A 20,815-nucleotide genomic window follows, 5' to 3' on the forward strand; every position below is an offset into this window, starting at 1 on the left:
ATTATAGCCAAAATTATAGGTAAATTTTCCATCTCAGTGTTAACTCACCAATGACTCTAGTTATATAAGCCTATCAGGTCATATAATCAGAGAAGGGTAAGATTCTTTGAGAATCATTGTTATGCATCTTTAAATGCCAAAATAAAGATCCTTTTAAACCCATCATTTTGTGAACATGGCACAATCTTGGGCTGCTACTACACTGGCAATTTGTAATGAAAAATTAAACAAAGGTACATACATCATGACAACCCCCTTTGTATGTACCCTGCAAAAGTCAACTGTATGTGTCCATAACTGCATTTCAATCTTTAATTGATTGGTGTAGCAGCTTCAATGTACAATCTAACGAATACATTTTTTAAAGCCTATATTCTTCTACCAACCATCAATTATTTACAAAATACTAAATAATTACATTTCTGAAGAAGGTAGAAACTGCGACTGAGGCAGGTAGTAAGTCTAGGTTTAGTATCATGGGCTTTATTTAGCATTTATTTAGCGAGAGTTAGCACAACCTGTTGTCCACAAGAATAAGGAAACATACCAACAGCATTCTTTAGAGACTAAAATTTATATGTAACTGTCACTCTTCAGTGCTACGTGATTATAAAAGGCTAGAAACAAGGACCTGACATCTCACTAAACTTGTATATTTATAATATATAACATACATGAATAGAGTGTGTATAGAGAATATTTTTTAGCTTAAGTTCCTTCTAGATCCTTAACCACTAAGAACCATTAAGTTAAGTTGTAGACAATATAATGACAAAAATAAAATCCTCAATTGTTGAAATGTGTGATATTGGGAGAATGCCAGGATCAGTTTGGTGCTGTGTGTATGAAACAAATGTGGCTCTAGTGGCTGGTTTTAGCTTTGTAAGTAGCTGGCTGTGCAGATACACACGTCTACCTAGGTATTCTTGATATTGTGTCATGATTGCATTTCTAAGCTCCATAATATTTCTACTTCATGGAGATTTGAGATGGGTCTGATTTTTTTAAATTAAATGTATTTATATTAAACAAATACATTTGAAAACTTTAATAACATATATTATGGTCTATTAAAGACCATGTACTACAATAAAATGGGGCTTAACTAAAGGCAAAATATGCAAATTCTAAAAAAAATATTTTATCATATGAAACAATAAAGCACAAAGCAATTAATTAACCATACATACTTTCCCCATTAGATAAACAAAGCAGTGGTCTGAAGGACAAATGGAAACCTTAAAAATGCTGTTTAGCCAGGGAAGACAGTTTCCACAGAGGTTCAAGGGAGCCTGGAGTTACCCATCTAGGCCTTTAACCTATGGCCGTGGCCTCCCCTCCCTTTCCTCCCCTCGGCCTCACAGTCAGGAGTATCTGTGGATTGGAGCCATTCCCTGAAACCCATCTTTAGCATTTCTGGTTACAACACGGTTCAGTCTTTAAATTTCTTAAGTTTGCTCGTAAAATTAAATAAAATTGTATACTTGAATACTGTGCATTGGAGGAATAATAAAGCTATTGTTGCTCCAAAGAGTGGTTGTATCTGTCTATTTTTTCCACCAAGGGCAGGGTTAGTGCCTGATCTTTAAAAATGTGTAGAAAAATTAATCCCCAGGGGCCCAATTACTGCCTTCCAACTGCAACGCATCATTGCAAGGAGATCTCATTGCTAGTAGACGATGATGAGGCAATAGCACAGGCTGCGCTGCCCTTACAGCTCAGGGAAGCTGGGATAAATGATTTTAGGAAGGGAAGTTCCCAGCCAGGTTTGTTTATTTTTATATAAATAACTTACAGGTTTTTTCAAAAGAACATACTTGCAGAACTAAAAGCCTAAGGCTTCTGAACAAGCCCAAAGCAAACATCCAATTACAATCTCCTTTAAAAGTTGAGAAGAAAAGAGAAATTATTTACTAAAAAAAAAAGAAAAAAGGGTGGAAATAGAGTAAAGAAGGAAGCATAGTACGCTGAGTACTAATAGTCATTTTGTCCAAATATAGTTCTACATTGTATTTAGATCTGTTGACCTGAAACAAATAGACTACCAGATATTTCTCCAGCGAAGATGGGTTTATTCAGAATTAGCAGGAAATTATAATTCGGGGTCTGCAACCATGGCAAGCCATGTGCAAGTATCCACATGACAAGGGAAGGAGAATGCTTCTATAGAGGGGAAAAGGAAGTTGGGAGGGCCATAGTACTTGATGAGTCCATGGCTTTTCATTGGCTGAGCCCTTGCCAGGAAAGAAGAGGAGTCTTCCTTCCTCCTGTTGGGCAATACTGTCCTCTTAGGGCATGAGAGCTCCCCCTTCTGGTTTCCTGACTCTATTTATTTGTGCTTTCTGTTTATTAATTTTTTACAGTTTTGTATTTTATATCTGCTTCAAATGCACTTGAGATTAAATTTGAAAAACTTCACAGTTGTGTCCCATTAAAGGGTTTATTATCAAGTCTACTACCAAATGTCAGAATTTAATTTAAAACTAAAGTTCTGAGTGTGACAAAGTATGGTCGTGCTTGCCATCCATGCTGCTAGGAATATATTTTGCAATTTCAGAATATGTTTTGGAAATAATTTTTAAAAATAGGCAGAGTGCATGCTATCCCCAACAGAAATTAGACTTGCTCACAATAGTTTATAGGTTCAACGTCTTAGGTGTCTCTATTTTTACCTTCTTTGCTGTTGCCTTTTGCTAAAGTTTAGAGCTAAATGGTTAGTTACCCAGAGTATTGTTATTAAAGGAACTAAGAGCTTATCTAGACTTTTTTTATTAAGCTTATTTCTAAGAAAAAAAAAAAAAACAACTAATTCAAATGTTTGGATTTATTTATTTATTTATGAATGAATTTGGTGTTCAACTATTTGGATGTTTAAAAGTCCTTTTATGGAGGTTAACAAAGTTTCAAGGTTAATCCTTTCCTTCACTTGTCTTATTTCTATGGAATCTTGGTTTTTGGAGCTGAGATGTTTAAATGTAAGTGATAGGAGTTATGTATTTACACATTCTTATAACTTACACTTCTAAATACAAAGAATAGGTCAGATGATCTCTCCATCACAAGCGTTTAAATTGTCCCATATGTGCATTCTTCCAATGAAGGAAAAAAAAAACTGTAGCCCAGGGCAAAGGGAAGAAGACGACTGAACTTGTTTGGTAAATTATGTGGGATGTAGTGATTTTTTCAAAGAACTAATTATTATTTGGGACATCTTATTGACCTCCAGTTCATCAGTTTCCCATGTTCCCCTTTCCAATATATTTTTGAATTAGATTCTGGGGAACCCAGTGTATAAATTCCCAAACTATCATTTGCATTACAAGTTACAGTCAATGCTCAGTGGAATGTAGAAGTCACAAGGCAACCAAGTGTAGGGTCAATAGAAGTTCAAGGATGCTCCATAGCAAAGCAATGTGATTATTTAACTCTTCTTCAAGGTGTTTTGGCATCATTCTTATCACAGACCCAATTGTCTTATTGTATTGGGATCATTCCAGTGAACTATATCCAAATAGAGCCATCTGCTTTAAATGGACTTGTGACTAACTTTTAAAATTCTGCAACTATGCTGCATTAAAGAGTTTACAATCAAATTCACTACCAAATGTTGATATTAAGCTTAGGGCTCAATTTCTCAATGTCACAAAATAGAATAGTACTATCAGGGTTGTCATTCAAGAAATTTCAATCCACAGTCTGTCTTCAGATTAATGTTAACTCACAGTAAAGGCCTAAGCCATTTTAGGCAGTTCACAAATATAACTGTTTTTGAGAAATAGCATTTGATTGCCTACAAATCATAGCCCAGGATATTGAAGAAAATCATCAATGATATTTATGTGTTGAATTTTGTTTAGAAACCCCGCATGGTAATCCAGAATCTCTTCAGGAAGGAAAAAGGAAGAAAAGTGAAACTTCGCTCAAAAGAAAAGGTACAGATCAAGATAGATATGATTAAGTATAATTCTGCATTTTATAATTTTCAGTGAAAATAGCTATATTTACATAGTAGTATACACTGAATACCTCTCTCAGGCATTTGTAAACCATAAGCCCTTGCCAATAAAACAGAACCTCAGTGTTTCTGTAGCCTGGGTCTTAGCAAAGGTCCTGCTGAGAAAAGTGATGCTTGTGAGGAATAATTTAGAGAATATCTAAGATACAGAATATCCATTCACCATAGATATTATAGGTGTTATCCTTGGGCTAAGCTATGCCATCAGAAAACTACATGCTGAACCTTATTTTCTTGGGTCCCCCATAGAATTGCTTTCACTGATAAGCACTTTGATATAAAGTCCTCAACACAATAACAGTGGAGGTAAAACATTTATTATACCAATAATAACCTGGTATTTTATTTCTGAAGGGATATTATGCCCATCACATCATTCAGTCACCCCTATGTGAAATCCTAGGTGGGAAATTTCATTCAGAATCAAGGAACTGGAAAATCTTTCTTCCTCTGCATGGCTAGATAATTAGCACCTCTAAATGATAGCACTTCCTTTTCTGTTTTGGCTGTCTAGAAGTACAGAAACAAATTAGTGTCTATGATTTTAGTATCTGTGCAAGGACCTAGATCCCAAGTCTGCTTTCTAATTCCTCTCCTGGTTTTGACCTTCTACTTTAAGTTGTATTTTTCCTGACCCTAATTTCTTTTTTTTTTTTCTATTTTATTTTAACTATTTCTGTGAAATAAGGAGGATAAAATTTTGTAAATAATTGATGGTTGGTAGAAGAATATAGGCTTTAAAAAACGTATTCGTTAGATTGTACATTGAAGCTGCTACACCAATCAATTAAAGATTGAAATGCAGTTATGGACACATACAGTTGACTTTTGCAGGGTACATACAAAGGGGGTTGTCATGATGTATGTACCTTTGTTTAATTTTTCATTACAAATTGCCAGTGTAGTAGCAGCACAAGATTGTGCCATGTTCACAAAATGATGGGTTTAAAAGGATCTTTATTTTGGCATTTAAAGATGCATAACAATGATTCTCAAAGAATCTTACCCTTCTCTGATTATATGACCTGATAGGCTTATATAACTAGAGTCATTGGTGAGTTAACACTGAGATGGAAAATTTACCTATAATTTTGGCTATAATTTATGCTCTGCTCTATCTCACCTGTTTACAAATAGGAGAATCATTTTCACATTTACATTATGAATCCCTTGCTTTCTTATTGTGATCAGCAAAAGCAAATGAAGGATCAGCATAGAATCATCAAAAATAGGAATTAAATATATTTATGCATATTAGGTGCCAGATCGTCAAGTTAGACATAATAATTCACATGCTTTGAGAGCATCCTTAGATAAAAATATACACACTCAAACCATAAGCAACTACAAGTTCAACCAATAAAATATATATTCACTGGAGTCATGCAGTTAGCTCAATTTAAGTAACTCCAAGAACTTTCAAACATTTTTTTGCTTTTATTTTACTATTGTGTTTCTATTTCCATAAACACAATTTCTACTGTGTTCAATAATATTTGAAATAGGTAAACTCTCGTTCAAGATTTAGAAGTCTTTCTTTTACATAGAAATGCTGTTGTTTTGACATGTATAACAGGATTTCCTTCATTAAGAGGAAGTCTTAATGATTTTAATTCTTAATATTTGGAACTAATTCCACTGGGGGTGAACACTATTGATTGGTTATCTGGTTACCTCACAGGCTGTTTGACACCATTATACTGAAAACATCTCTTACAGTTTAAGGAACCATCTCCTTTTTCCTTCCTTCAGACTTATCATTGTTTCCTGCTATTGGCATCTTTGATTCATCCCTATTTTTCTCTGTGTATTAGATCAATCCCAACCTTCTCCCTCCAAAATCTTGACACTGAAATGCCATTTGCAATTGTATTTATGGTGTTCTTAAAGTATTTCTTATTATCTTCAACCATTTGCCATGGCCCCATTTTATTCCTTCATAAAATAAGGGCTTTTCAACTATATGACCTTACGTAAGAGGTGTTAATTGAGGGCTAAATGAAGAGTTTTCCTTAATCAACCAATTTCAGAAAATGCTGAGTTACACCAAATTAAAATGTTTTTCATCTCAACTGAGATAGATGTTGATATAGATATGTATCTCCTGTAATCATCTATCTCTAAGGCAGTAGGAGATACACTACTGGCTGCAGAACTCTCTCGTGGAGCGGTATCCGTTGGGACTAGAGCTCTGTGGAATAAATGTTTGGAAATATGTCCTCTTTAGTTCTTCTGGCCTGCCCATGTATTAGTATTGGGACTGTTCCAGTGTTTGCCTTCTGATTTGACTTAAAGTTTAGGTGCTACCAGGCCATGTAGCAATAAATGTTATGTCAATGTTATAAATATTAATGACATTTAATTGGAAAGACATGGAAGAACAGGGAAAAAAGATGAAAGTGAAATGGAATTGAAATACCTAGATGCATCTACTAACATGGTGGCTCTTTAAGTTCAGTCCTGGACCAGCAGCATCTGCATTACCTGGGAACTTATTAGAAAAACAAATACTTGGTCCCACCCCAGACCTACTGAATCTGAAACTCCTGGAGTGGCCCAGCAATTTGTGTTTTAATAAGACCTCTAGGGAATTCTGGTGATCCCTAAAGTTGAAGAACTACTATATTGATGCCCAAGACTTATTGTTCTATTTTAGCCATTGGAATATCAGAAACATTCAGTTATTTCTAATGTATTACTTATAATATGTCCTGTTCCCCAAAATATTTAAGTTGGATTACAATTTTAAAAACAACATGTATATAACAATACTTTGAAATAGAAATAAAAAGCCCTAAGTTTTTCTAAGATTAATTTCTAAACTACTATCACCTGGGACCTTAAACAGAGGAGAGTATGTGGTGCAATGTACAAGGTCTTAACAGATTTTAGAACACATGCAAAACACATTAGGTTTCATCTGAAAGTTGATACCACACATCAGAAAGTTGATGACTAATTTACAATCATGGTTCAGATATCAAAATTCAACAATCTCCTTTGATAATATAATTCATAAGCATAGTAACAAACTACCTTTTATGGAGTCCCTACCCTACGCCATGCACTATACAAGACAATTTTTATAATGTTGCATAATCCTCATAACCACCTGTGAAGTATAAATGATCATTTCCCACTTCAAAGATGAGGAAATTGAGAGTCAAAATAAATAAGATAGTATTTTGTTAGAAATCATTAACCTATGAGAAAGGGGAAGTTAGAGCCTCTTTACACTTTGGCTAATGTAATCAACACTCCATATTAACTCTCAACACTATTCTCATAGCTTCCCTGGATTTTGCCTTAATACCATCATCTAATATAAATGAGTTAAATAATATTATTTATACTCTTTAGTATGAGTCTTTCAATAAATTGATTTCTCAGACTGTAGCTTTTAATAAAATTTTCACCACAAGTAGAAAAATTAAATTGTAATTTAATTGTAATGCAATGTAAATAGAACACAGTCTTAAAATCAATTTATGAGCCAAGCAAATAGTATTAAAAGAACGACTCTAAAGCTTGCAAATTTCTAAATATCAATCTAATGAACACTTTTGAACATGAATTACCTCAATAGACACTAAAAGGCAATCAAGTATGACAGTCAAATGCATGGACTCTGGAGCCAGCCTGCCTGGGCCCATATTCTAGCTCTGCCATTTACCATATGAATGACTTAGGTCAAGTGACTTGACCTTAGTGAGTCTCAGTTCTCTCATATGTAAAATAAGGTCATAAAAGTAACTTCTTTGTGGCTGTAGTAAGGAATTAGTAAATATACAAAAAAAGCAGCTGGAACAGAATCTGGCTCAGCATAAATGGGGCTAAATAAGTATGGGATATGATTATTGACTCCAGACCAAGTTATTAAAGACTGTGGGCAAAAAGGGGACTCCTGTGCAAAACTGACTTAAGGAGTTTCCAACGCTTATCACTGAGTATAATTATACTAAAATCAGGTCCTATAGAGGATTCCAAATAAGCAGGCCTCATTACTTTATAGTTGTCCGCGTTCCATATCTCCAGCTCCACGTAGACTAACAACATGAACTCTAGGACACCAAGGAGAGAAATCTTTTCCAAAAATACCTTCTCAATAGCGATTTAGAGAATAAGCTGATTCATGTTCCATCTCTGGCTCCTTACCTGGCACTGACCTCTTCCTCTTCCTGGCCACGTTGCTGCAGAGCAGAAATTTTCATCTTATCCAAGGCATCCTGAGTCTCTACTTCAGTCACCAACCAGAGTCATTTTTCACTGAAACAAGGCAATAAGAAAGCCATTACTGTTAACCAGTCTTCTAACTTCTACCTAGGGAAACCTTCAATAAAGCCAGATCCTACTAGGAAATATTTTAGGACTGAAAGGTAATAATAATGCCTTTCTTTTAAAAAAAATCAGACTTTTCGCATCCTTTCCTTCTTCCTACAATCCTCTCATCTCCCTGAGTAGTGCCAACTTAATCTGAAAGTGTTCTAGTTTTCTTAATGTCCTCTCATCAGTTGATGAAATTTATTCTTACCTTTACTGAGCTCCTATGATGTTATTGTCTTTGCTCAAGCCTATTGCTCTATCGTTTCAGCTTTGACCATTTCTTTACAGATAAAATGATTAAATAAATCCCATGTCCTAAAATTACATTTTTCTTTTGACCTTATTTTATTTATACTTGTTCTCGCTCCACGTGCTTCTGTGTAATACCATTAGGTTCATATAACTGGACAAAAAACAAATTTGCTAAAATCTATCTTTACTATATGCTAAGCACAGATTACTCTCCAGGATTTTATGCATGAAGAATGGCCACACTTAGGACTCAATAATCCAACTTCCAAATGAAAGCAGATATCTTATTAGAAACTGAAGTCTTCATATGGTTGCATGGGTGGTGCAAGGAATGACCCTTGTGACATTTGAGATGTCGATGGATTTTGTTCAAAAGTGGCATCTATTTTCACTCACTGTGACATAGATACATTTTTATTCATTCAAATCTTTTACCCTTGCATTTTCATTGTTAACAATTAGATAAAAGTTAAATGAAATCAAAGCACATCGTCCAAAAGGTTCCCTGGCTCCCTTAGTTTTCACTGAATGATCATGATATGTAAGAAGAAAAAGGAACTCATTCCAGTCTCACGTTTATAATTACAAAGTTCTCCTTAGGAATTCTCCTTTGAGAAATTCATCTTAAAGTGGCCATAGTATTGTCACTTTTATTTCACCAGAGATTCAGTTCAGAGAATGAAAAGTTATCATATATAAAAACATATCAAGTTATGAACATTTTTGGTTTTCACCTGCAAAAAGATGCTCTTAAATTTTTCTAATTAAAAAAACCTAGATGCAACTTTAAACTTGTAGATGACCAATACTGGTTTTAATTGTATAAGTAGAAGTCATTTAAACTGTTCATATGACATAATTAACAATATCCCCTCTACTTATAATCCATATATTTTAAACTAGTCTAAAAGTGGAAGATGTATTTACTTTTCTAAACAGCATTAGCATTAAATAATACTCATTAAAGAAATATATTTTGGGGAAATAAAGTGCTGCAAATTCTGTAGGCATCTATAAACTGCATCTAAAATCTTAATAAGGAAACTGAAAATAAATAGAATTTAAACTGAGTGAATTTCTAAACTATAACTTTGATCCTTTAAGGAAATAACAGTGGTTTCTGAGTTAAGGTAGTTTGATCAGTCACAAGATCTTTCAGACCATAAGGGTACTGCTTCGCGGGTCTGGATTCCCTGCTGGATGTTCTCACAGAGAGTGGGGCACACGCCCTTTCTGGATTCTGAGCTGAAATTAGGCCTCTTTCTCTTCCTCCTCCTCCACCTCCTTTTCTTCCTCCCCCCCTTCCTCTCTCTTTCCATTCCCTCTCCTTCTCTCCCCTCCCTTCTTCTCCTCTCCCCCCGCCCATGCCTTAATTCAGCCAGACCTGCGGTACAGCAGTCGCCTCCACCCCTACACCCTGACTGTAGAAAGAGATATAGTTTCCCTGCTCAGAAGCCCTCGGTCTCATCCGGAGAATGTGGGAATATTCAGGAGGTACCCCTCCTCCCCTACATCCCTCACTGACCCCTACAATAGCATTCTTTCTCCCTGCTCCTCCCTGGGTTTCAAAGAACACCAAGAGCGCCTCTCCAGTTATAGCTACCCTCTTTCGCATTCAGGGTGAGTGTTTAACTTGCCAGTTTTTGCAATAGTAAATAAAATACACTTTGGCACCTAAACTTTGTAAAAACCTTGTGTTCATTGTGGAAGCAAGGACAGAGATGAAAATAAAATATGAAGTCGTTTTCCATAGCTAATTGGACAAGAGAAGTTGCACTGCTTTACAAAAAAAACGCTGTTGGTATTATTGGTTAATTTGGGGGCTATAGAGAATGACGGGTTTTTTAATTTTTTATTTGATAAGGCTGCCCAAAGTTGCTTAAAAAGTAGTTAATGAATTGCCTGAAATCCATGGCATCATAGGTTTATACATCCACCACAGTCTGGTCCCATTCATCTCCTTGTAATGGCATGATTTAATATGCATGTTTAAGGTTCTCCCAGAGGAAAATATCCAGGAGGGAAAGTTCCAGTAAAGAAATCACCTGCTGACTCTACAGATGTGTCACCTGCTCCAGCAGTGCCACCCCCATCTAAGCCAGGATCAGAAGAATGGGTGTATGTGAATGAACCAATTCCTGAGGTACGGCAGTTTAAACTCAAGCTAGTAGAATCTGTTCTTTCTCCTCTTTATAGAAAGATTCACACCATTATTTGCACCGTCCCAAAGGCCTTTTGTAGCTGGTAATATATATATTCATCAAAAAGCTGAGGTGATCTTTTGAGAACACTCACTGAATCACATCCCATGCTTTCTCTGCTCCCTAAAGCTTCTGAGTCATGCTTTGCGTGGCTGTTGAGTGCTGCAATCAGGGGAACAAATGGGTTCTTTGAGGACCAATTTTTCCCCCAGGGACAAGCAGAGATGAAGTTTCCTGGAAAAATATCTTCCCCAGAATACATATCCAGCAAATTATAGCCCTCCAACCATGCTCTCATGCCCACATCATAATGCTTTCAAGTGAAGTTTAACCCCTGACTTTTTAGAAATAGAAGGAACATTTTGAAGCTAACTAAACTAATAAAAGAACAGAGAGCTATCTGGCCTGAGCTCTTTAAATGGGTACCCTAGTGTCAGGCAAGGAGATGCCCAGGTGAGCCCTGGAAGCTCCATTCAGTTCTTTATGCTCGGACAGCCGCAAAGCCCAGTTGTCACCTAGGCAAATAAGGCTGCTTTAATAGATAAACCATCTGGGAGAATCACACAGAATGGTCTTTCTTTTAAATTTTTTTAAAAGACAAAGAGTTTTTTGAAAGACTCAGTCCCTGTCTTCTTAATTCCAGTCCTCCATGGTTTCTTACTCTTATGAACTCTTAGCCCTGACCATCTGTGCCAGGCACTTGAGACCCAATCATGAATTGCAATTATTATTGAACATTCCTAGGGAAATGTCTTAATTATCTCCTCAATTAAATTGTAAACTCTTTGGGGGAGGGTAGGAACATGTGGGACAATTCAGTGTATTCAATACAGAATCAAATACAGTGAAGAGTATGTTAGAGATTCTTGATAAGGCTTTGATGAATTAATTAGAATTGAGGGAGAAATTAGAACAGAAAATATTTGAAGCTGAGAACATTAAATGACGGAATTACAGATGTGTGTAATTACTATCACTCAGCCAAATAGTAGCTACTTTGAAAAATAAATATATTCAAAAACTGTCATAGAAGCAGGATACAGAAGTTGTTGTTGGGAAGGAGATAAAATTAAAATGATATTATTTGGTAGAAGTTAGAGAGTGAGGGACAAAAATATTAAAATCTAATCCTTAATTCCAAACATTGAAGCCCTTGAGAGAAATAAATTCATAGAGGACAAGAGGGAAATAGAGAACATGAGTGAAAAATAAATATTCACACTGAGATATGGCACCAGCTTCCATTGTAGATCTTCTAGTCAGGATCCTGGCAGAAAACAGAAGATAATTTAAAGAAAGTTGAATAAAGGATGATTTATATGTATGTGGCCAGTAAATGAGAAAATCTACAAGGATTAGATTGTTACCCTCCACAAGAGATAGCCAGGAGCTATTATGGCCCCTAGGCCTGAGAAGGTGAGGACAGGGAGCAGATGTCCAGACCTCAAGAAAACCTGTGCATGGAGAAGGCCACCTGCCAGGGGCTGTGGCCTTCCCAGAGGACGCAGCCACCCACAGTGACCCGCAGAGAGGAGCAGGGAAGCATATAACCAGACCTCATGTCCTTCCTGCTCTCACATCTCTTGCCTGGGAGGTGGAAGGCAAGGGAGTTTCCTGAAGTAATTCACATGAGTTAGCCTCCTAGAGCAATCACTGAGCAGGATGGAGAGTGAAGGATGAGGAGTTGGTCTGGAGGGATGATGGGAGGATATACAGCCCGGACCTCTAGTTACCTAAGTGAAACCATGTAGAGAACTCCTTTTTGCTACAAGCAGAATTAGCCTAGAACCTGGAAACAAAGCAGGCCACATGGCCTCCCCTAGTCTTTTTCTACTCTAAGCTTCTCACACATGAGCTGCACAGCTTACCTACTAATGGAGAGGAAATACAGATGCCCAGTTAAATGAATTTAAATTTCAGATAATCAATGAAGTATATATAGGCATCCTATACTTTATCTGGCAACCCTAGTTCCAGGCCTTCCAGGGACCCCAGATATATCTTACCTCAATAGGCATGGGGAAGGAGACAGAGTGAGAGAAAGAGGGGGATTGCTTCCATATCTGGCTATCTCAGGTGGAGGCAGCAACCAAGTTCAAGGGGAGCCTGGGTCCTTATCCCTTTGCCAGCCCCAAGGGAAAGTTCAGAGACCACCAAGGAGGCAGTGGAGTGATAGGTCTTTGCTTTCTAGCTTCTGAAGCTTGGAGGATACTTGCTTTGGCTACCCAATTTCCTATTATGCTTCAGTCAATGAAGAGAAGACTATTTAATTGGAAAGGATAGGTCTTAACATCTAGTCACATCACATAAGTTCAAGTGCCTAGACCCAGAAAAATAACATCCCAGATAATTAAATAAACTACAGATGGGACATTATTGATAACTCATAGAAATCATAGAAGATACGGGAGAATCTAGAAGACCAGATGTAGCCTAATGACTAAATGTTTAACAAAAGGTGGACGGGATTTAGTAGCATACAAGACCAATGATCCAGACGTTAATCCCTGACAAAATTGGAAAGAAAATTATTAAACACATGCCTTCTGAGCACTTGTAGCATACAAAATGATCACCCAGAGGTCAGACAGGTTTACTAAGACTAAGTCCTGCTGAACTGGCCTGTTCCTTTTCTTTGATAGCAAGGTTGAGTAGGTGGGTCAGAGAAGTACAATGAACATAGTATACCTTGAATTCAAAATAGTAGTTGACAATTTCTCATGAAGTTCTTATAAATAAATAAGAACTGTGAACAGGATGTTAGTTCAATTAGGTCCATTCCTAGGTGGTAACTCTCCTCACATAGAGTGTTAATTAATGGCTTGAAGTCACCAGGAGGTAGGTTTAGTAGTCAGCTTACTTAAAATGGTCTTCAGCACCACTCTGGATACCATATCTTTTAAGAGAGATCATGAAAAACTAGAAACCAGAGAGGGGCTCTAGGTAAGAGAAAGGTGTTAAGATAATTTCAGAGGAGCAGTGAAAGAACTGTAAATGTGTATTATAAATGAATACTTGAAGTATGGTTGGACATAGAATCATAGGCCTTTAGAACCAGATGAAGCCATCCAGTCTCCTGAAAATTTAACTGATGATAAAATTGGGCTCAGATGACTCTGCTTACATCTATATTAACATTTGTTGAGTACCTGTTATTTGCAAATGCTGTACTAGATGCTGGAAATACAAAAGCAAATGAGTTTCATCCTGAATCCCAGCCTACTTCTCCACACCAGTGTCTTCAAATATGTGACAGGCTATCATAGGGAAGATGGTGTGAATGTAGGCTGTCCTTCTCCAAAGGACACACCTAGGGCTTAGAAGTAGAAAATACAGAAAGGTAAATTTCTGCTCAACACAGGAAGCATTTTCCACTAACACAAGTTGTGTGACCCTGGAGGGGGTTGCATTGAAATGTGCCTAATGTATCAGTGAGGTCCACAGAGATTGGATAATCTGTCTCTAGATCTCTTGGCATTTCTCAGTTGAAGAGGAAGTTAGCCCAGATGACCTCCAAGGTTCCCATGTGCAAGTCCCTGAATAAATAAATGCACAACCAATAAGGGAAAAATTAGTACAGCAAGTTTATATTAAAATATAATATGTATTTTCAATTTTATTTCAATTTGATTACTTTTTATTTTTCATTGTTTATTTGCATCATTAAAGATAATGTAAAAGAAACTTTCTGATTTTCATGGTGCACTTTACAGCAAAGGTAAAACATCAAGGAGGAATTCAGAGAAATAACTCATCATCACCCTGACATGAACCCTAGGTGTTCTCCAACTTAGGCAAAATGTGAGGTCTGTGATTATTCAATTCACTCATTCAATAAATATTTCTTGAGCACTTACTATGTCCCAGACACTGGTAGGAAAAACTGTTTAGTGGTGAATAAGATAGTAATTCTTCCTGGTTTTATGAGACTGCTGTTCTAGAGGTGAATATAGACAAATAAATGAGCAATTACAATTAATGCCATCAGTTCTCTAATGAGAGAAGTACAGGGTGCTAAGGTGGGACTTCAGAACTTCAGAGGATGACCCTATACACTCGTTGGATCAGGGAAGGATTTCTGGAAAAAAATATGTCTGCGCTCAGACATGAAGAATGATTTGAAATAGGAATTAGCTGGGGGAGGGGGAGGAAGGAGGAGCAAGAAGTTTCACAGAGATGCCTTAAGTGGCTGCAGTTGCACCTTGATCTTCTTGCTTAGTAATGTCCTTTTGACTCAATTACACAGAAGAATTTTCCCTTTGAAATTATGATTTTTATGCTTTACCATTTAACAGGAAATACGATCATTTTTAGTACCTTACTGGAAACTGATAGAAAATTCCTATATAAATTCCATCAAAACAGTACTCAGGCACCTGAGAGAAGGCCAGCATACGGTGATTGCTTACTTATATGATATTAGGTAAGTAAAGTTTCCAAAGTTACAACCGTGTAGTTTACAGGTGGGACATATAAACTCCATCTGATTCTTCGAATGCCTTACAGAACAAGTTTCCAGCAGTCTCTAAGGTGTCCAGACCACAAGCAAGATTTTGTATCTCAGTGGCAGGCTGATTTCAACTCCCTTCCTGATGACCTGTGGGATGATGAGGAAACGAAGGCTGAACTACACCAAAGAGTGAATGTAAGGGAATCCATGACCCGCGGGGCCAGAGTTTCCACACTCTCAAATTTTGTACCTCAAAAGCCTAATTCATCCCCTTCTTACTCTCATGAGGTGTGAGGATGAGGAGGGAAATGGTTTGAACACCGACCTGCCGACTTTCAAGAACAATCGCTCTTCTGTACTTTGAGTTCAGAATGAGAATATGGTAGCCAATGCTTCTGGAAGGAGGAGCGAAGGCCAGTGGTGCAAGAGCATTCCAGGCATCTACTTTGTAGACTCCTAACCCTTTTGTTGGGTCAAGTAAGTGTGTCCAAGCCTGGTATTAAGTACATGCCTCTCTTGGATACAATTATATGGTTGGTTGATTTCAGGGAGAAGGGGAATGAGGGAACATCCCAGAAAGCCTGAAGTGTTGCCTCTATCGAATAGATCCCTTGAGGGAAGGTACCAAATCTCATACATCTTTGTATTCCAGCAGCACAGTGCCTGGCACTTGGTAGACAGCCAGATTTTAATAAATTCATAAATGGAGTATATTACCCTGATGTTTTAGAAAAGGTCCTCTGGTATACAAGAAACCTGATTTCAATCTCTCACCTTTTGTCTTTCCTGTGTAGATTTACAGAGCCCCTTATCCTGTCAGGGGAATTCTTTCCTCTTCCACAACCTTAAGTATAGGCTACTAGTAGTCATATCTGATTATAATCTCAGTATTTATTTGTCAACAACAACAAATTCCCAAGCTCTACCCCATGACCCATTCATCTGCTCTGTGAATAGTTATTGAGCATCTACCATGGTCCCGGCACTGCTCAAGGGGCGGGGGATTCAACACTGAACAAAAAGCTTATGACCTCAGGATGTTTATATTCTGGGGGCCAGAATGCAATGGATAAGCAATAAACAAGTAAATGTATAGCGAGTATGTCACTGATAATATGAGCTATGTGAAGGAGGAAAGCAGGGCAGGGAGGGAAGGAAGGTTGATGTACCATTTAGTATATGGTAGTTGTGGAAAGGCCCACTGAGAAGGCAATATTTGAGCAAACTCAGGACAGGAGAGATTGAATGACATAAGCCATGGATATTTTGGGAGGAAGAGTGTATCAGGCATAGGGAAAAGCGAAGGCACTGAAGAGGGAGGATGCTTGGTATGTTTGAGAGAAGTTGGAAAACCAACTGGGAAGCTATTGAAATTAAGCAAAGACATTATGGTAACTTGGATGACCAGTGTGTTGGAGGGTTTAATCCAGGAGGTATTGCATTAATCAACGTCCCAGTAAACTGAAGTCTTTTACCTGTTCTTAGATATTCCTCAAATGGTAATCCTAAAACATATCTGCCTTTCCTATCTCTTTCCTGCCTATTCACAATCCTGGCCTTCCTGTATTCCAAAAGTACCATATGTTTATTATAGACAGATTAGATATTTAAAAGAAGCAAAATTGGAAATGACAAATCCATAATCCTATTTGCCAGTTAACCTCTTTATTCCTGGTAATATTCCTTGTTCTTGGCTTCTTTCATTCCAATCCTAAGAAGTTAATGGAAAGGTTCTTCTATTATGTTGTCCTCGCTTTGCCATTAGAAAACCAAGCCACAGAGACACTGGTACTTGCTAAGGCCTCCCAGTGAGTCGGGAGCAGAAAGAGAGCTAGAAACAAGGTCCCAGACTCCTGCTTTTGTACTTTCTCCTCTTCCTCTCCTGTCTTTTTAAAATGTATAAATGTTTGAGGAGGAGAAGCCAGTCCTCACTGGATGGCTGATACAGCATTTGTGGAAAGACCAGGGAGACATCAAGTTCAGCTCTAAAAGAATGGCGTACTGTTCTGATATTAGTGTATAGCTATAAAAATGCCTGTGATGTTTTCACTTCATGTGAAGCCCCCACAAGATAACAAACCAAAATGCTAAGTGTTCCATAAACACAGCATCATTGAAGTAAAATCCACTGTAGGCACTGGAATCAAACTGCTTGCGTTCAAATACCTGACTTCACCACGCTGAAACCATAGGCAAGTGACTCAACATCTCTGGGCATCAAATTTCTCATCAGAAACTTCTCCATTGGTTACTGTGGGGATTGGTGAGGTAATCAATGGCAGGCGCTTAACACAATGCCCAACACACAGTAAATGTTCAATAAATTATTATGATCGTGAAAACTGTCAAGTTTTATTGGACTGTATATATTTTCTTAATGGAATTGTAATTAAACAGATATTTTATTGCTATGAATAAGATTGTGGTTCTGTTTATAACTGAGGAATTATTGTGTGCCAAATACTGTGCTAAGTGCTTTACAGGCTTAGGCTAACTGCAGCACATCCAAAGGGTAAATAATATCCCCATTTCACAGGTCAAGGAACTGAGCCCTAATCTAGTGGTACAGACAAGACCACAGACTCATATCCTGACTCCACCACTTGCTCATAATGTGACTTTAGGAAAATAACCTCTCTGTGACTGCCTCAGTGTCCTCATCTGCAAAATGAAGAAAATAATAGGACCCAAGGTGGTTGTGAGGCATTAATGAGTCAATATAAGTATAATGACTTATATTCTGAACACTGACACACATAGAAAGGTATTATCATCATTATTCCTCAGGATCTGGTAAGTGACAGAGCTGGGATCTTTAAAAGGTTTTCTTTTTCACTGCTAGCTCTGTAATACAAAGCTTATTTTCAGACAGTCCTATTAAGCTCAGACCCCATTTCTTGGAGAATGACATGCTCCGCTCATGATTAATTAACAAGCCTAGGCCCTCAGATTCAATAAAGCAGCATATTTCTTACACCAACAATACACCCTTTTCTCAAAAATTCCCTGAAAGGTTTTTTTTGCCAATCAAATCTTTTGAGGAAGGATTAGAATACATAAAACATCGCCCCCCATGAATAAAGTAAACTGTGGACCTGGGCACAAGGTGTGCTGAGGGGTTCTTAGAAAGTTAAGGACTGACAGAGTAGAAGCAAAATAAATAGTTGTTGACCGAAGGGATAAAATATGAGTGTATTAGGTCTAAATTTTCTTCAGGCACATTAAGACAGGCAAAGGATTTGAGTTTTATTGTACGGAGGTCATCTGCGTTGTGATTCTGAAGGCTCACAGCAGTGTTTGTGTTCAGGATTTACAGGACCGCCTGTGGGACATCTGTGATACCCGCAAGGAAGAGGCAGAGCAGGAGCGTCTGGGCATCATTAACGAGAGCTGGTTGCAGGACTCGATCGGAATCGCGATGAACCATTTCTTCTCACTGATGCAGGTAAGAGCGGCCGGTCAGGATGGCACAGACTCTTCTCTCCATGTCCATGTCCATCCAATAACCACTCCTCTGGGAATGTGAGGGGCTTCTTTTACTCACAGTACTCTGCCCAGCCTGAGCTCCAACTTGCCAAGGAGATTAGCAGAAATAAGCCATTCTGTCCCCGGGCCAAACAAACACAAGAACTGGTAGCATCTCAAGCTACAACTCACCAGCTGTTTCCAGGTGGCCTAGAGCTGTGGATAGGACAGCAGAGATGGTGTCTGTCCTGGGTCGTTACCACGCCAGCCTCTCCCAGCGGACACCCAAAGTGTCCCCGGGAAAGCAGCCCTGCCACAAGAGCTGGATCAGACTCAGCAGGCACTTGATTCCTGAAAAACGTTTGTGTCCAGATAGGAAAAACAGACCATTCATTGGAACAATCTGATTAATTTATTTTTGCAGCCCATTAAAATAATGAATTGCACTGGACAAGCTGAAGAGACAGATGTTGATTTTATGCCAAGGTATTGTCAACAATAGGGAAGAGAGCACAGACCAAGTCTGGATACCCAGCTCTGCCAAGAATAAGGGCTGGAGAGTTTTTAAGAACTGGGGCAAGGTGGGGTGTCATGCACAACCTGTGTTGTTTAATTGGCCTCGTCTAAAGGAAGAGTAAACTTTCCCTTCTCTTCTTGATGCACGTGGTTTTACAACTTGGAGCAAGGTGTCTTCCTAAGTCAGACTCCGCTCCTCCCAGAGGACCAGGACATAGGAGTTCTATTTTCATTTCATATGCTTACATTTCAAAGAGATGGTTCCCAGGTTCTTGAGAGAGACAGGTTCTGATTTCTAAAACCAGCAGGAAGACTTCGAAAAGATTTACATCTCAAAGGGACAGAGAATGGACTTACAAAGACAAGTTTCCTAAAGTAAATGCTCTAAGGAAAGGGAGGTCAGGAGTCTGGAGTTAGGAAGAAACCTGTCTATAGTTTAGTCATGCTGAGAGGATTATGAAGGCTGTCTTGGTCAAGCTGTGTCTACATGAGTATTTTTTCCTAAGAAAATAGCAGTGAGGATAGAGTGGAAAGGGGTACCTTTCAGGTCTTGAACTGATTAGCTTACAGGAAGAGTTACTGCAGGAAATGAGAATATTTAGCTGAGGATCGCCGGAGCTAGCACATAGTAGGTGTTCAATAAATCCTTGTTCAACAAATGACCGTGGATGCGAGTACTTCCAGCACTCACAGGGACAAGCCCCTGGTTCGGGGGCAAGCTGGACCACAGGAGGCAGCAGCCTGAGAAGCAGGAGCAGCCTCACTGATTGCTAGCTCTGGGATCCAGGTGGGGCCTACAAGGCATGGGCTGCGCTGAGGATGACGGCAAGACAGCCAGCAGCCTAAACCTGCCTAGGTAACATCCCCAGGACACCAGTTTGGGTAAGCAGAGATTGAACGCTGGAACAGGGGGAAGGGTAAACTGTGACGAAGTGAGAGAGTGGCATGGACATATATACACTACCAAACGTAGAATAGATAGCTAGTGGGAAGCAGCCGCATGGCAAAGGGAGATCAGCTCAGTGCTTTGTGACCACCTAGAGGGGTGGGACAGGGAGGGTGGGAGGGAGGGAGATGCAAGAGGGAAGAGATATGGGAACATATGTATATGTATAACTGATTCACTTTGTTGTAAAGCAGAAACTAACACACCATTGTAAAGCAATTATACTCCAATAAAGATGTTAAAAAAAAAAAAAACAGTTTATGGTAGAAATAACTGAAATCCAGTAACGAAGGCAAAGGGATTAGAGAATTTTTTGTAAATCATTCCCATTACTCCAAACAATATGTGCCTCTTTTGGAAATGGTATAACTCTTACACCCCACAAGACCTACATTTCAGACCCTCTCCCTGAGAAACAGAATCCACATCTAAAGCCAACTAGGAAAAAAGAGGGTAAAGGAAATAAAGGCTAATATTTATTAAGTTCTTACTCTGTTCTAAGGACTCTTCATGTGAAGGTTAAACCTTCACAACAACCCTAGGCTGTGAATTCTTTCACAATCCTCATTTCACAGATGAGGAAACTGAGGCAAACATAGATGAAGTGATTTGCCCAATGCCACATGCCAGTAGTAGGAGAGCTGGGA

The 20,815-nt window shown here is 38.3% G+C and overlaps 1 protein-coding gene across 1 annotated transcript in view; it reads left to right on the forward strand.

The window, feature by feature from the left end:
- The first annotated feature begins 175 nt into the window (after positions 1-175).
- The window catches only part of LOC131754466 (sperm flagellar protein 2), a 93,327-nt gene continuing 72,687 nt past the window's right edge, over positions 176-20,815 (forward strand). The window contains exons 1-6 of the mRNA XM_067033293.1: positions 176-233; positions 3,858-3,932; positions 10,585-10,733; positions 15,087-15,214; positions 15,298-15,436; positions 18,549-18,686. Of these exons, the coding sequence (XP_066889394.1) occupies positions 176-233; positions 3,858-3,932; positions 10,585-10,733; positions 15,087-15,214; positions 15,298-15,436; positions 18,549-18,686 (687 nt within the window). The remainder of the gene's footprint in view (positions 234-3,857; positions 3,933-10,584; positions 10,734-15,086; positions 15,215-15,297; positions 15,437-18,548; positions 18,687-20,815) is intronic.

Source organism: Kogia breviceps, chromosome 4 (assembly GCF_026419965.1).
Source record: "Kogia breviceps isolate mKogBre1 chromosome 4, mKogBre1 haplotype 1, whole genome shotgun sequence".
Lineage (NCBI taxonomy): Eukaryota > Metazoa > Chordata > Mammalia > Artiodactyla > Physeteridae > Kogia > Kogia breviceps.